This window comes from Puntigrus tetrazona, unplaced genomic scaffold, assembly GCF_018831695.1.
Source record: "Puntigrus tetrazona isolate hp1 unplaced genomic scaffold, ASM1883169v1 S000000170, whole genome shotgun sequence".
Classification (NCBI taxonomy): domain Eukaryota; kingdom Metazoa; phylum Chordata; class Actinopteri; order Cypriniformes; family Cyprinidae; genus Puntigrus; species Puntigrus tetrazona.
The window spans coordinates 20,383-37,500 of NW_025047841.1; the positions used below are offsets into that span (position 1 = coordinate 20,383).

Below are 17,118 nucleotides of genomic sequence, written 5' to 3' on the forward strand. Positions count from 1 at the left end.
ATGTACTCACCCTCATGTTATTCCATAAGAGACGCAGGTCCCTATTGACTTCGTGTTTTTTCTTTCTATACTGCACAAGTGGGGACCTTCTTCAAAACATCTACGTTTGTGATCAATAAAAGAAACGCACACAGGTTTGAAACATCTCGAGTTAAGTAAATGACGACAATCTTTATATTCGTGTGAACCGTCTCTTTAATGTGACACAAATAAATCACTGAAAACACAACATTTGCTTTTAGAAGTGAATATAGAACCACCTTTTATCTCTTCATCGTCTGCTGGAGGCCTCATGCTCTCATGCTTTGTTTTTAAAATGTGTTTCCTGTTAGAAAAGCATTATGATTTTCATTTTTACTGCATGTTTTTTGTTCGTTAATAAGTCAACAGCCCTGGAGCACGAGTCAAACTCATTCTCAATCATTCTGAAGGTATGAAACTTTGATACACAAAAGTTTGCTTCTATCTGAAACGTTATAATGCGAATAAACACAATCATAATCTGCCTCACCTGACCTTCTGATCTCTGTGCAGCAGAACTCAAAGAAACCGGACAAAGCATACAGTAAAAGAATGAGAACCCAAAATACTTTTAGCTTTAATATGAATTACAAACTATGATCACACAGAGTACAACAGATAATAGTAACGGATGAATTTTTGCAAAAGATTGTCACATGATTCATAAATTCGCAGACATTGATGAAAACACACAGACAGTTGTAGAAGATTAAAAAGAAGCAAAAAAAAAAATCAAAAGAGAAGAATGACTGCAGTCGAAGCGTTTCATTGAAAAACATCTTTTATTCTATCGTTAAAGGATCAAGTAGCATCTGTGCTCAAACTAGTAGAAAGACATTCTATTGCCGAAGCGGTTTATGACGCTGAGGGGTTAAAACCTCCAGATAAAACGCCACAAACCGTCAGATATTTTCACAACAGGCCGCTTTCTCAGCGGCGATTACTGTATTAAATCAATCCTGGCGATGCCGGAGTCACCTGGTTAAAGCAGTTAGATTGACCCATGCGGGGTGGAGCCGGAGGAAGAGGGATGGAGATCAGAAACCACCAGAGCTACATCTGCTGCGTGGAGTTACCGTTCCAGGTGTTGTTGTCGCCCCTCGTTGTCTTCTTGAGTCCGTAGCCGTATATTTTACCATCTTTCTTGAAGTCCTCGGGCCTCTTCTCAAGGATCCTCTTACGAACTGCATCTCTGGAGCAGAAAACCAGCAGAAATTCATCTGTATCTCACAGCGTTTCTCAGCGAGTGCCAATGTGTTTACAGCAGGTTAAAGGGACGTATCAAAGATTAATAAAAAAAACACACAAAACACCTCTAACATTGAAGATAAACCTCTACAAATGAAGATAAGTTTTTCTCGTGTTATTTGTAGTTTTTCTTTCGTGTACCAAAGGACATAGTCTACCCCTATATATCACAGCCCCGCCCACAATTCAAGGGCGCTGCCCATTTAGCCCCACCTCCTATTCTACATAGCTGCCCGTTTAGCCCCGCCCACGATTATCACGATCCCTTTAATGCGAGGTCAGAGCGGTCAGAAACGCACCTCTTTGGCTCTGCGGCGGCCCCGGGGCCGTGTGTGTTCTGGGGGGCCGGTGGAGGAGCAGCAGGAGCGCTGCTGAACAGGAAGCTGCTGATGTACCTCCAGACGGACAGCAGCGGGTACAGCAGTGACCCCAGCACTGTCCAGACGCCTCCGGACGCTGACGAGCGCACCACAGCACTGCTGGACTGCTGCAGGACCAATCACAGCACAGCATTCACGTCACGTGACCACCAGCACTACAAGCTCCTCAAACACGCCTCAAGTGTCTCATTGAATATTCATTGAGAACATAAACCTGAACTTTGGATGAAGCCAGGATCAAAATGCTTGTGGTTTTGTCGTCAGATTACAGATAAAGGTTTTTAGAGGAGAGATTGTGGGTTTGTTTTGAGCACGGTTCTGTGATCAGAGAACTGCAGAAGAAAGATAACACACATCATTCATCAGAGACACGCTGCGGCTGGAAACGAATGATCCTGTAGTTCACGTTCATAACTGCAGACCAGCTGCTTCTGAGCTCCTTCCTGACTTGAGTCTTTTATTATGTGTATTTAGAAAAGCAACATCTTTCCACAGCATTTATGAACCACTTGTCCCACAAAATATTACATTAAATAACATGTTTTTATTCCAAACTCTCTTAGCATTTCATTCTACGTGTGTTTATTTTCCCGCTGAATCAATGAAAGCAGTTCAATCCTCGGTTTATTCAGCTAGTGCTACAGAGATTCACAGAGTTTCTTCTGAGGTGTGTTTTACTTTCTATAAGATTTCTGCTGATCACAGAACTGTGCTTCTCTCACGAGACACACACGACTGTCACAGCTTCGGCCGAATACTGATTATGATTTCATTTCTATTAATCGTGCAGCTCTATTTATCACTGCATAGATCTGTGGTGTCTGACAAAAAAAATACAATTGTAGAGAAAAACATGACCAGCTGTATCTATGTGTGTGTGTGTGTGTATGCATCTTTATCTGTGTATGTGTGTGTGTATCTGATACTGTGTGTGTGTATCTGTTTGTGGGTAAGTGCGTATCTGTATCTGTGTGTGTGTGTGTGTGTGTGTATCTGTATGTGTGTGTGTCTGTGTGTGTGTGTGTATCTGATACTGTGTGTGTGTATCTGTTTGTGGGTAAGTGCGTATCTGTATCTGTGTGTGTGTATCTGTATCTGTGTGTGTGTGTGTCTGTGTGTGTATCTGATACTGTGTGTGTGTATCTGTTTGTGGGTAAGTGCGTATCTGTATCTGTGTGTGTGTGTGTGTGTGTGTGTGTGTGTGTGTGTGTATCTGTATGTGTGTGTGTCTGTGTGTGTGTGTGTATCTGATACTGTGTGTGTGTATCTGTTTGTGGGTAAGTGCGTATCTGTATCTGTGTGTGTGTATCTGTATCTGTGTGTGTGTGTGTCTGTGTGTGTATCTGATACTGTGTGTGTGTATCTGTTTGTGGGTAAGTGCGTATCTGTATCTGTGTGTGTGTGTGTGTGTGTGTGTGTGTGTGTCTCTCACTGGGAGCAGCACGATGGAGGCACTGGGGGTCAGCTCCAGCTCCAGCAGTGATCTCTGTAGGTCTTCGTCGGTGAACTCTCTCCGGGGGAACATGGTGGCCAGAGAGAACTGACCGTATCGGCCGCCCACCTCCTGCAGGAGAACACGGGTCACTTCTGACTCCACCATCATACAGTCATTAAAGAGCGGCATGGCAGGCTCTGACCTGAGCAGCGAAGCGCCGGGCCTCCAGCAGACGGGTCTCTGAGGGGAACTGGTTAGTGAAGGACGAGCCGTCCGGCAGACGGAACTGAATCCTTGCAAACGCACTGAGACCAGAAGAAGAAAACATCGTCAGGACTAACGATCTCCAGAAACCATACGCAGAAGCACTGATTGTTCAGTATGTTCAGTGCAGCGTTCAGCAGCTGACCTCCTCTCTCTCTGAGCGGCGTCTCTCCTGGACTCTTGTTCTGAGGCTCTGGCCTGAAGGGCAGCGACCCGAGCCGCTTCCACCTCCGCCTGGCTCTGAGCGTAACGAGCCGCTCGGTCAGCACGGTCCTGAGGAACAAACCACAACAGACCTGACCCTACCGGCGTGTCACCACATTCATCTGAGAAACGAACGCACACTCAATACGGCTCCATCTCTTCATCAGCTCTGTTTTTGCTGCGTGTTTCGAGTCGAAGCTGGTTCAGACGATCAGCTCGTGATCCGGTGTTTTCTGCCTCTCAGAAAGGCTCTGTTAAATCTATAATCAATGCAGTCAACTCCTTTATTGCTCGTGATGTGAGTTTAGTGCATGCTTGGAAACACAAAGGCCATCAGTTATGCTTTATTTTCACAGCAGATGATTACTAGATCATTCGAGATGTGAGACATGTTTTTAAGCATGTTTTCAGCTGGAGCTGGACTTTCCATCAAACAAAAGCTTAAAAGGTCTGTTCGCATCATGTTTGAAGTTTTAACATGTGTTTGCTTTAATTGATTAAGATTTCAGGTCATTTATCTGTTGTTTTGAGTATGACTACAAGCTCAAACTAATAGTAGATATGTTTAACACCTGAGATGATCTACTCTTATATAGTATGCATGTTGTTGTTCCAGCAGCGGTGCTGTAGAAATAGAATACATTTCTAAAATAGAAATGTGTGTGTCACACTAGTTATGTAGTAATAGCAGTACTATTTTAATACCAAAAGCTGAATCATCAGCTCCTGTAATCACAAACATGTTCAGCAGGCAGAGACTGAGAGCACTGTATAATAGAGCTGTCAAAATGGCTGAAAAAATAAGTTGGTTTTATTATTCAATATTCAAATTTATAAGGCTTAATTTTCTTAGAGGGCAAAGAGGCTTTCTCCACAAGAGGGCGCTCTGAGCCAAAAATTACTAATGCACGTTTATTCAAAGCCATAAAACAATTTTTGAAAAAAGTGCAAAATGTGTATAAACCATAAATAATTCCCTTGCTTGAACAATTCAAAACCAGATATGAGATAAAGCAATCACACAGAGCCCTGGTTCATTTAAGAACATGAGATGTAGGACATAAACTCTGGAGACGTGTTTTTTAAAAGTTGAACTTGTATTAATTTTTCATGTCTTTCTAAACATCTTCTCTCTTGTATGAGATGCGTCTGAAACGGTGACAGATGTCTCTCTAGATAATGTGATAAAAATGGCTTTGTTTCAGTTCTGATATGATGTTCTCGTTTCCTCAGTGTTTTAAAAGAAGTACGCGGCAGCACTGAATCATCATCATCATCATCATCATCATGATCTCGTGCTCCGCTGATAGAGCTGCCGACGCTCACCTAACATCAGGCTGTGTGTGTGTGTGTGTGTGTGTGTGTGTGTGTGTGTGTGTGTGTGTGTGTGTGTGTGTGGTACCAGAGCGATCTGCTGCTTGACCCGTTCTCTGGCCGCTCGCTCCTCAGCCTTCTCTCGGTTCCTCTCCTCCAGCAGACGCTTGGTTTTCTCCTCCTCCTGCTTCTTCTTGAAGTCCAGCATCTCCTTGCCCATCTTACGCCTCTCCACCTCCTTCCTCAGCTCGTTCTGTTCACGTCAGAGAAAGATCACGTACGCTTAGCGTTCATCCTTTAATTCAGAGCGTTACGACAGAATTACCTCTTCTTCTGCTTTCTTCTTCTGCTCACGTCTTTCCTCCAGCTTCTTTGTTATCCTACACAGGAAAAGGAGTAAGAACAAGTACATACTGAAAAAGAATCTGCTGAACATCCCAGCTTCAGACACCACTGCAAAACAGGAAGTAGGCTTGTCTTGTTTTTTAGTACAAATGTCTAAATTGTCTTCTTAAATTCTACCCAGCTGTTTTGCAGTCTTGTTTTTTTTTTAAATGATTTCTGAAGGATGACACTGAAGACTGAAGTAAGGATGCTGAACATTGAGCTTATAAAGCACAGGAATGAAATACAGTTTAAAATATATTAAAATAGAAAACAGATATTCTAAATAGTAAAGATTTTTCACATTATTACTGCTTTCCTGCACTTAAAGAAGAAGAAGAGAGTTCTTTAAAAAGCATTAAAAATCAGAAAAATTCGGCAGCTTTTGACTTGGAATGTCTTTCCTCAGCGGCATGAAGAAAACTGATCTGTTCAGTCTCTGCTGACCTCTCTACTTTACTGTCCAGAGCTTCGTCCGGCTGAGACGCATCTTCTGCTGGAGTCATGTGACCTGATGCTCCGTCTTCCTCCATCGGCACGGACAGGGATTCTGAGAAGAGAGGAATCAAACTCAGACTCTCCCTGGTTTGTATGTTAACGACTCCTGAAACTAAATCAGCAGAGCACACCGAGACTGAAACTCCTCTGAAAGCACAGACGAGAACGTCCTGCAGCCAATCAGAGCTCACCTTTAGATGCGGCCTCCTCCGTCTCATTGGCTCTCTCAGCGCTCATCTGCTGCGTGTGCATCTGGACACAAGAACTCATTAGTGTGTGTGTGTGTGTGTGACTGACCGTGAGAGAGAGTGTGTGTGTGTGTGATGAGTGTGTGTGAGATGAGTGTGTGTGTGTGTGTGTGTGTGTGTGAGTGAGTGAGTGTGTGTGTGTGTGTGTGTGTGATGAGTGTGTGTGAGATGAGTGTGTGTGAGATGAGTGTGTGTGTGTGTGTGTGTGTGTGTGTGTGAGTGTGTGTGTGTGTGTGTGTGTGTGTGTGTGTGTGTGAGTGATGAGTGTGTGTGTGTGTGATGAGTGTGTGTGAGAGTGAGTGTGTGTGTGTGTGTGTGTGTGTGTGTGTGTGTGTGTGAGTGAGAGTGTGTGTGTGTGTGTGATGAGTGTGTGTGAGATGAGTGTGTGTGTGTGTGTGTGTGTGTGTGTGTGTGAGTGAGTGAGTGTGTGTGTGTGTGTGTGTGTGTGTGTGTGATGAGTGTGTGTGTGTGTGTGTGTGTGTGAGTGATGAGTGTGTGTGTGTGTGTGTGTGTGTGAGCTCCAACATGACCAACTAGTGCCCAGGTCAGGAAGCAGACAGACCGGCTAAACCGACCGTCTGCTAGCTGCCTCACGTCACAGAAGGCAGTTAATTCTCAGCACATAGAGACTCTTTCACCTAGATATCACACTATAGAGACTGTGTCTGTTCCCCGAATTAGAATATGCAGAGAACGTCCAAACCTAATCAAAAGCAATAATTTAATTAATGTCCAACAAATTAAAACTACCTATAATTCAAATAAGCAAACGATAAAACTTGGCTCGCTAAATATTAGATCACTTTCCACAAAAGCACTTTATGTATATGATTTGATCAATGATCAGAAGCTAGATTTGCTTTGTTTGACAGAAACCTGGCTAAAACCAGATGATTATATTACTCTAAATGAATCTACCCCAAAATTATTTCTATAAAAATGAGCCACGTTTAAAAGGTAGAGGGGAGGTGTTGCTACAATTTATAACAATATTCTTAGTACTTCTCAGAGGGCAGGCTTTAAGTATAACTCATTTGAAGTTTTGGTGCTGCATATAACATTATCTACAGAATCATGTGCTAGTGATAAATCTTCTGTCATGTTTGTACTGGCTACTGTATACAGGCCACCAGGGCACAGCACAGATTTCATCAAAGAATTTGCTGATTTTCTAACTGGGTTAGTACTGGCCGCAGATAAAGTCTTAATTGTTGGCGATTTTAATATCCATGTTGATAATGAAAAAGACTCATTAGGATCAGCTTTCTTAGACATTTTGAACTCTGTTGGGGTTAGACAACACGTCTCTGGACCTACTTATTGTAGAAATCATACTCTAGATCTAATACTGTCACATGGAATGGATGTTAAAATGGTTGAAGTACTGCAGCAAAGTGATGACATTTCAGATCACTATCTAGTCTTGTGTGAACTCTGTATAGTTAAACCTGTAAACTCTGCACCTTATTACAAGTATGGTAGAACCATCACTTCCACCACAAAAGAAAGCTTTCTAAATAACCTTCCTGACTTATCTCAATTCCTTAGCTCATCCAATACGATGCAAAAACTTGATGATGTAACAGAAACTATGCACTCTCTTTTTTCTAGCACTTTAGATACAGTTGCTCCTTTGCACTTAAAAAAGATAAAAGAAAACAATCTGACTCCATGGTATAATGACAACACACGCACCTAAAGAGAGCAGCCCGGAAAATGGAGCGCAGGTGGAGAAAAACTAAATTAGAAGTATTTACAGTATTGCCTGGCGGGAGAGTATGCTGTCATACAGAAAAGCATTAAAAATAGCAAGATCTGATTATTTTTCATCCCTTTTAGAAGAAAACAAACACAACCCCGGTATTTATTCAGTACAGTGACTAAATTAACAAAAATAAAGCATCAGCAGGTGCTAATATGCCCCAAGAGTATAGCTGCAATGAGTTCATGAATTTCTTTACTTCTAAGATTGATACCATCAGAGATAAAATTGTAACTATGCAGCCGTCAACTACAGTTTCACATCAGATAATGAGCTTTAGTTCCCCTAAGGAAAAATTACACTCTTTCTCTATTATAGGAGAAGAAGACTTGTACAAACTTGTTAAATCATCTAAACCAGCAACATGTATGTTAGACCCTATTCCATCTAAACTATTAAAAGATCTGCTTCCAGAAGTCATAGATCCTATTTTGAACATTATTAATTCATCATTGTCATTAGGATATGTTCCCAAAACCTTTAAACTGGCTGTAGTTAAACCTCTCATTAAGAAACCACATCTTGATCCCAAAGACTTAGTAAATTACAGACCAATCTCTAATCTCCCTTTTCTGTCAAAGATACTAGAAAGGTAGTATCCTCACAACTGTATTCCTTTTTAGAAAAAATGGTGTCTGTGAGGATTTCCAATCAGGTTTTAGACCGTACCATAGTACTGAGACTGCTCTCATTAGAGTTACTAATGACCTGCTTCTATCATCTGATCGTGGTTTTATCTCGTTATTAGTGCTATTAGATCTTAGCGCAGCATTCGATACTATCGATCACAACATTCTCTTGGATAGACTAGAAAACTATGTTGGCATTAGAGGAAGCGCCTTAGCATGGTTTACATCATATCTATCTGACCGCTATCAGTTTGTGGCATTAAATGAGGAGGTATCATATCGATCAAAAGTGAAATATGGAGTTCCTCAAGGCTCAGTGCTAGGACTTTTACTTTTCAACCTATACATGTTACCTCTGGGAGATATTATCAGGAGTCATGGTGTTAGCTTTCACTGCTATGCTGATGATACTCAGCTCTATATTTCAGCGCAGCCTGGTGATACACACCAAATTGAGAATCTAACAGAATGCATAGTCGATATAAAAAGCTGGATGATGAGTAACTTCTTAATGTTAAATTCTGAAAAAACAGAGGTGCTAATAATTGGACCTAAAAACCCCACATATAATAATCTAGAACACAGCCTATCACTTGATGGCAGCTCTGTTAATTCTTCATCATCAGTTAGGAACCTAGGTGTGCTGTTTGACAGCAATCTTTCCTTTGAAAATCATGTTTCTAGCATCTGTAAAACTGCGTTTTCCATCTTAAAAATATATCTAAATTACGACCTATGCTTTCAACCTCTAATGCAGAAATATTAATTCATGCGTTTATGACCTCAAGGTTAGATTATTGTAATGCTTTATTGGGTGGTTGTTCTGCACGCTTAATAAACAAACTTCAGCTAGTCCAAAACGCAGCAGCCAGAGTCCTTACTAGAACTAGGAAGTATGATCATATTAGCCCGGTTCTGTCAACACTGCACTGGCTCCTATCAAACATCGAATAGATTTTAAAATCTTATTAATTACCTATAAAGCCCTGAATGGTTTAGCTCCTCAATACTTGAGCGAGCTCTTATCACATTATAGTCCTGCACGTCCGCTACGTTCTCAAAACTCTGGCCATTTGATAATACCTAGAATATCAAAATCAACTGCGGGCGGCAGATCCTTTTCCTATCTAGCACCTAAACTCTGGAACAATCTCCCTAACTCTGTTCGGGAAGCAGACACACTCTGCCAGTTTAAATCTAGATTAAAGACACATCTTTTAACTTAGCCTACACATAACACACCAACACACCTTTTATTATTCAAATCCGTTAAAGGATTTTTAGGCTGCATTACTTAGATTTGCTGGAACCGGGAACACTACTCCTAAAATACGATGTACTTGTGACATCGTAAAAAGAATGGCATCTACGCTAATATTAGTCCTGTTTCTTTCTCAATCTGTTTTCACAGTTTGTATCCAGACTAGATGGTGGATCAGCACCCAGAGATTATGTTCATCAGAGACCAGAAAACCTAGATGCGCCCGTCGACAGATCACCAGATCCTGATGCACACACACACACGCACACACTCAAGTCATTTACACTATCTGACACAGCTGCGTTTAAAATTGAACTGGAAGTTAAGTGCTGGGCGTCCGGTCAGAGGAGAACTGACCCCAACTGAGTCTGGTTTCTCCCAAGGTTTTTTTTTTCTCCATTCTATATGCATGGGGTTTTGTTTCCTTGCCGCTGTCGCCTCTGGCTTGCTTGGTTGGGGACACTTAACTTCTAGTGACTATCGTTGAATTGACTACAGAGACCGTCTCTGCATTTAATAAGAAATTGGTCACTCTCGTCACTATATATCCCTGTCATTATACTGTACAGTGCTTTGATGCAACCTGTGTTGTTAAAAGCGCTATATAAATAAAAATGATTGATTGATTGATTGTGTGTGAGTGATGAGTGTGTGTGTGTGTGAGATGAGTGTGTGTGTGTGTGTGTGTGTGTGTGTGTGTGATGAGTGTGTGTGTGTGTGTGTGTGTGTGTGTGTGAGTGATCAGTGTGTGTGAGATGAGTGTGTGTGTGTGTGAGTGATGAGTGTGTGTGTGTGTGTGTGATGAGTGTGTGATGTGAGGTGTGTGTGTGTGTGTGTGATGTGTGTGTTCACCTGTGAGACTTTGCTGATCCTGCGCTTGAGCTCGTCCTCCGTCACGCTGCCGGCGATCACTTCTAGAGGAATGCCGTTCTCTCCGATGAAGAAGCTGGACGGGATACACACCACCGGATCTGGACGAGCTCAGAGTTAAAGAACCCGTCTGATCTACAGTGAACTCATCTGTTCCGTAAACCGGGTCACGAGTACTGAGTCTAGAACTGACCAGAGCTTGTGTTTAGCTTCCGCTATAATCACAGAAAGTAATACTAACATGCAGAATATTGTACTGTAGAGCGATGTTGAAGATATCGGTGCCTGTCTAGAATTCACAGAACATGATTATTTATTAAAATGAATCATTTTAATTCTAAATGGTGTTTATAATTAATCCTCAGAACAGCAGCAAAGGATACAGATCTGAGAGAACTGGACACATGCTTCACTGGAGGAACAAGAGATGGACAAATCAGTCACTGAAATCACAGATTACTGAGATCACTGATGTCTGGCTCGTGACGTCTCACCTCTCAGCGTCCACTCGGATGGCCACACAGCAGTTCTGAGCTGCTTCCCACACACTGTCCGTCTCCCAACTGGACATCAGCTGAGAGGACTGATCATCACTCCCTGCAGAGAGAGAGAGCAGAGCGAACACACACACACACACACACACACACACACACACACACACACGTGTTTTTATGTAATGTGGGGACTCTCCAAAGGTATTCATTTATCTTAACAACGACTAACTAGGAGTTTTAGCTTAAAAGTGATTCAGGACCAATCTGAGAGCAACTGAGCGAGGAAAGACAAAAACGTTCAGACTATGAAGACTGTGATTGGTTGGTTGTTCAAGATAGAAATAAAAGAGCGTCTATAAAAAGTTTTTTACTTTCTCTCAAACACACACACACACACACACATAGTAATGTTTTATGCCTTAACAATGGTATAAATACACAGCACAGAATTTCCTGGGGGAAAAAATCATCTGGCTATTATAAGAATAAATAAAACTTATTTTTATGCTTTAAAATAATTAGACATGCTAAAACACAGAAATTAAAAATAAATAATAAAGTACAAATAAAACACAAGGTTGGAATCAAACATTTGATAGGGCCCTAAAATATTTTTTAGTTTATTAAATAATTAAATTCATATAATTTCATAATATTGTTTCATGATTTTAAAGGTTTCAGTGAGTGTGAATCATCTCTGGAGAATCGCTCAGGTGTCCAGATTCCTCAGAGCTAGATGCTGAACGCTGGATATTTTTATGAATATTAGTACTTTCTATGTATAACCTGTTTCTGTAATAAAATATGTTTTTTCAGTTTGTGTTGTCCCCAATTCTTTTGTTACTATGAGCAACTTTTAAAACGTCCTTGTTTTATTGTGTGTAATTACTTTTAATGATTATTTAATTTCCTTTAAATTAAAGCACATTTTTCAAGTTTTACTTTCCCCAAAAAACTTATTCTGTATAATTTATAAGCGTTCTGATAAATGGGGACATGATTCACCCTCTCCCTGTAACACTGATCTAACTGTGTCATGATACACATTATACACTCATATCACACACACTTTCTCTCTGTTTAATAAACAAACACACACACTCTCTAATACACACCTCTCTCTCTCTCTCTCTCTCTCTAATACACACACACTCTCTCTCTCTCTCTCTCTCTCTAATACACACACACACCTCTCTCTCTCTAATACACACACACACCTCTCTCTCTCTCTCTCATACACACACACACACACCTCTCTCTCTCTCTCTCTCTAATACACACACACATACATCTCTCTCTCTCTCTCTCTCTCTAATACACACACACACCTCTCTCTCTCTCTAAAACACACACACATCTCTCTCTCTCTCTCTAATACACACACACATCTCTCTCTCTCTCTAATACACACACACTCTCTCTCTCTCTCTAATACACACACACCTCTCTCTCTCTCTCTCTCTCTCTAATACACACACCTCTCTCTCTCTCTCTCTCTCTAATACACACACACACCTCTCTCTCTCTCTCTAATACACACACCTCTCTCTCTCTCTCTCTCTCTAATACACACACACCTCTCTCTCTCTCTAATACACACACACCTCTCTCTCTAATACACACACACCTCTCTCTCTCTCTCTAATATACACACACAGAGCTCTCTCTCTAACACACACACCTCTGTCTAATACACAGATACATCTCACAAACAGACACAGACAGACAGACAGACAGACAGACAGACAGACAGACAGACAGACAGACAGACACACACACACACACACACACACACACACACACACACTTATAATCCGGTTCTAACCGGACACATTTTACTGATTTGGCGCTCAAACGCGTTCTGAGGTAAATATGTTAATTAAGCGGCGGCGCTGCTGTGAGACTCTTTAAGCTGATGAAGACTAGCCTCCTCATCATCAGCTGTCACCGAACACAATCCGGTGTGACGATGACGGTGATGTGTGTGTGTGTGTGTGTGTTCGTACCTGTGATGACCACCACAAACACACATCTGCGCTGTTTAGCTGCCGCGATGGCCGCCGGGATCGAGCCCTCGAACCAGCGCATGATGAAGATGACGATGATGAAGCTCTGTTCTGCTGCGGTTCCCAAAGATTCGACAACTCACAGCTGCCGGAAGCTGCGCGCGGAACACGGAAGCAGTTTGACGCAAAGAACTCTGGGAAATGTAGTTTAATCGTGAGGCGCAGGCACAACATGACAGGTAGCGTACAAAGCGAATAAACGATATTATAGGTGGATATAATTTAATGTAGTTTGTCAGGAACGCTTTATTTTTAATGTAATATATAAATCCAGAACCGAAAGTACAACAGACGGCAATGCATATATCAAAAAGGAGAGTTATAGAAGCATAAAATATAAGCCAAAACGTTATTTATTATGAAGACGGAATCTATCAGTATATAATAAAAATAAAATTACACTTAAAGCAAACATAACATGTTAACTAATTATTTAATTATGTATTACTTTTTATTAAATACTGATTTCAGAGCTTTACAGACGCAGAACATCAGGGCCACGGGTGTACGTCATTTCCCACAATGCACCTGGACAGGAAAAAACAGAGAGCCAAGATGGCGGCGGACAGTGATGTGAGTTTGCTTTCATCTAAATATACATAATTTTTCTCGGCATTCTCCGTCAGTGTCATGTGAATACACGCAGTTCTATGACACGCACGTGCTTTAATTAGGGCGTGTTGTTAATGACCGAGTCGCTGGTTTGTGTTTCAGCCCGAGTCTGAAGTGTTTGAGATCACTGACTTCACCACCGCGTCGGAATGGGAGAGTACACAAAAACACACACTTACATTTACATTTACATTTAGTCATTTTGCAGACGCTTTTATCCAAAGCGACTTACAATTGAGAGTACAACAGCGATTCATTTTTTTAGAGACAAAACAGACAGTGTAAGTGCTTATAACACCCAGTCACAGGGAGTGTTCAAATTAGTACATGCCAGAAGGGAAGGAATAAACAAGGGGATAAGAAGAGAGACACAGAGACAGTGAGAGTATTTTTTTTTTTTTTTTTTTTTTTTTTTTTTTTTTATGATGAGGTCAGGTATTGCTGAAAGATGTGAGTTTTCAGCAGTTTCTTAAAGATTGACAGAGATCCAGCATTCCCGGATATGTGCAGGAAGATCGTTCCACCAGCCAGGAACAGAGAACGAGAAAGTTCTGGAGAGTGATTTCGAGCCTCTTTGAGATGGTACCATGAGGCGTCGCTCGCTAGCAGATCTCAGACTTCTAGAGGGTGTGTAGATTTGTAATAGTGAGTGGAAGTAGACCGGTGCCGAGTCTGTGGTTGTTCTATATGCAAGCATCAGTGCCTTGAACTTGATGAGAGCTGCAATCGATAGACACACTTATCCTCCAGAGTCTGTTTATTAGTGTGTGTGCAGTGATGTCGTGCTGAGTTACTGTCGTTTGATTGAGATGCAGATGTTTGGTCGCTTTTCACGGGCTCAGACGCAGATATCTGATGATTTAAGGCTGTTTTTAACTTGAATATGAACTGCCTCGTCAATAAAGCTCCAATTCAGTGACAGATGATGGAAAATCCGTTTATTTACAACACACAGTCTAATCCTTGTGGAATAAAGTCAACAGGAAACTTTTAGTGTGCTATCTTAACATATAACGGGTTTATTATTGCTTCTTAAATGTTGTGTGATGTGGGTTTATTTATGATCACCGTCTCTTATTGACGACATTATAACACACACACACACACACACACAAAGTGTTAAACTTAGCATATTTATTGTCTCATTCGAATATGTTTATTTCATTATTTTATTGAGTCTGTGAGGAGTAGATTTATATATTCATAGGTTTATGTTGCTGTAGATTCATATCTCGGGTCGAGGAGGTGCTCAATGACTGGAAACTGATCGGCTCTCGTGTTGGGAAACCTCTGGAGAAGGTCAGTGAACTACATTACCCATGAACACACTGATGATCTGTGACACATGGGTGCTTCTCAGTTCTTACCAGTTATTATTAACAGTGAATTATTTCCATTTTACTAACAGCCGTTTGTTCTCTATTACAGTTCAAAAATGATTTTATTTCTTAGTATTTATGTCTTGTTTTCTGTTATAAATCTAAAAAAGTATTGAATCAAGACGCATTTACTTGACAAGTAAAATTAATAAAGATATTAAGACTGAATAACTAAATCTGTTTTTGCCTAAATCAAGTTAAAAAAAAGGGGGGTAAGAAAAATAATCCCAATTTAAAAAAAGTAAACATGAATATTTTTCTTGCCATATTGTCAATTTTTTTTTTTTTTTTTTTTTTTTCTAGGAGAGAAATGTACTTTATATCTTTATATTTTTAATTGTAAAATAAATACATCTTAATTCGAGAATGTTTCAGAATTTATTCTAGAAAACGAGACTAAAATAAATTTGGGATATCAGGAGGAATATCAAGAAACACCAATGTTTAAGTTTTTCAAAATTAAAGCAAAAAATTTTAAATGGCAATAAAAACAGTATTGAAATTGTTTTTCTATTATTTAAAAGTATTTTTGTTTTCATTTAGTTTCATTTGTAATAATGTTTTCTTTTTACTATATTTTGTAATAAACATTACTATTAGGAGTTTTATTTCAGTGTTAGGTTTAAGTTATTTACATTTAGTCAGTTTAGCATTTAAACTTAACTTTCATGGCCACAGTTCATTTTTTTTGTTTTCATCAAGTTTCATTTATAATATATTTTCAAAGTAATCTTAAATGAATATTGCTGTTTTGATTGTTTTAAGTTATTATGGTTTTATTTCAGTGTTATTACTGTTGTTATTATTTGCGCTCTAACTTAATTTAAATGCCAAGGCAGCATTTGTATACTTCTTTAGTTTTTCAGCAAATGTTTGATCTCAGTTAAAAGTCATGTTTAGATGCTCTCAGTGATAATAATCATTAATAATCGTGTTGATGCAGGGAGAACTGACCAGCGGCTCGTGGGACGAGACGACTCAGGAGATCAACTTCGCTGACTTCAAGTTCTCCATAACTCATCACTATCTGAAGCAGGAGTCCTCTGAGAACGAGAGCAGGGATGAGCCGGAGGAAGGTACGCCTGACCTCTGACCTGCTCGGCTGACCTCTGACCTCTGCTGCGTGTGTCTGAACACTGTCTTTGCTTTCAGATGCATATCCTCTTGCCATGCAGGACCTGCTGTGCATGAACAATGACTTTCCTCCAAGAGCGCACTGCCTCGTCAGATGGTGAGAAGATCACGAGATTCTAGAGCTGAGAGAAGAAACAATGAGAGTTTAACTCCAGATGAGAGTCTAGAGCTGGGAGAATAGAGGATGAGAGTAGAGCTGAGAGAATAAAGAGTGAAATCTAGTGCTGAGAGAAGAAACAATGAGAGTAGCTCTAGATGAGAGTCTAGAGCTGGGAGAATAAACGTTGATAGCCTGGAGCTGGGGAAAAATAAATGCTGAGAGAAGAAGTGATGAGAGTCTAGAGCAGGTGGAATATACAATGAGACTCTAGAGACTCTGTGAGAATAAATGGTCAGTTTTAAACAGATGGTGCTGCATGCTTCAGAAACAGCCGTACTCTGCTCCTTTCACACACTTTAATCTAAAATAATCATTCATTTGATTGGAGAAGGTTTAAACAAACCACATAAATAAGGCATTCTGAGCTGAGGTGGAATTAGTCTTCAGCTCTTCTTCAGCAAGAGAGTGATTTAAAAATAGATTGCAGCACCATCTGCTCTTAAATTCTAAACTCAATCCATTCCAGAGAGTCTTCATGTATTCAGAATTCTTATAGTTTTATAGTCGCAGCCTTATAAGAGTTAGCTTGATGAGCGGTCTTCAGGATCAAAGGAGACCGTCTTAAAGGTGCTGCATGTATTATTGACAGCGACTGGTTGAACTGGGCATAGCAGTCCATATTCAAAATATAGGAGAAGTGTTTGTTCACCCGGCCGCTCTCTCTCAGACACACACTGCTTGTCAGCCACGAATAAACACTGTCCTACTAACCAGGCGTCATGAAACGTCTGAATGTTGAATTAAATGAAAATATT

At 40.5% G+C, this 17,118-nt stretch overlaps 2 protein-coding genes across 2 annotated transcripts in view; one reads left to right on the forward strand and one right to left on the reverse strand.

Annotated features, from left to right (window-relative positions):
- Nucleotides 1-177: 177 nt before the first annotated feature.
- LOC122333004 (UBX domain-containing protein 4-like) lies at nt 178-13,198 on the reverse strand. Its single transcript, XM_043230482.1, has 13 exons — nt 13,019-13,198; nt 11,013-11,115; nt 10,902-10,930; nt 10,501-10,619; nt 5,940-6,000; nt 5,698-5,800; nt 5,192-5,246; nt 4,955-5,119; nt 3,494-3,621; nt 3,287-3,389; nt 3,082-3,213; nt 1,569-1,756; nt 178-1,213 (listed from the first exon to the last, which is right to left on the reverse strand). The coding sequence occupies exons 1-13, from the start codon at nt 13,098-13,100 to the stop codon at nt 1,075-1,077; spliced, it is 1,407 nt and encodes a 468-aa protein (XP_043086417.1). The 5' UTR covers nt 13,101-13,198; the 3' UTR covers nt 178-1,074.
- Nucleotides 13,199-13,549: 351 nt separating this feature from the next.
- The window catches only part of LOC122333005 (rab3 GTPase-activating protein catalytic subunit-like), a 36,789-nt gene continuing 33,220 nt past the window's right edge, over nt 13,550-17,118 (forward strand). Inside the window, 5 exon segments of the mRNA XM_043230483.1 lie at nt 13,550-13,651; nt 13,793-13,847; nt 14,898-14,989; nt 16,013-16,145; nt 16,222-16,300. Coding sequence (XP_043086418.1) covers nt 13,601-13,651; nt 13,793-13,847; nt 14,898-14,989; nt 16,013-16,145; nt 16,222-16,300 — 410 coding nt within the window. The 5' untranslated portion in view covers nt 13,550-13,600.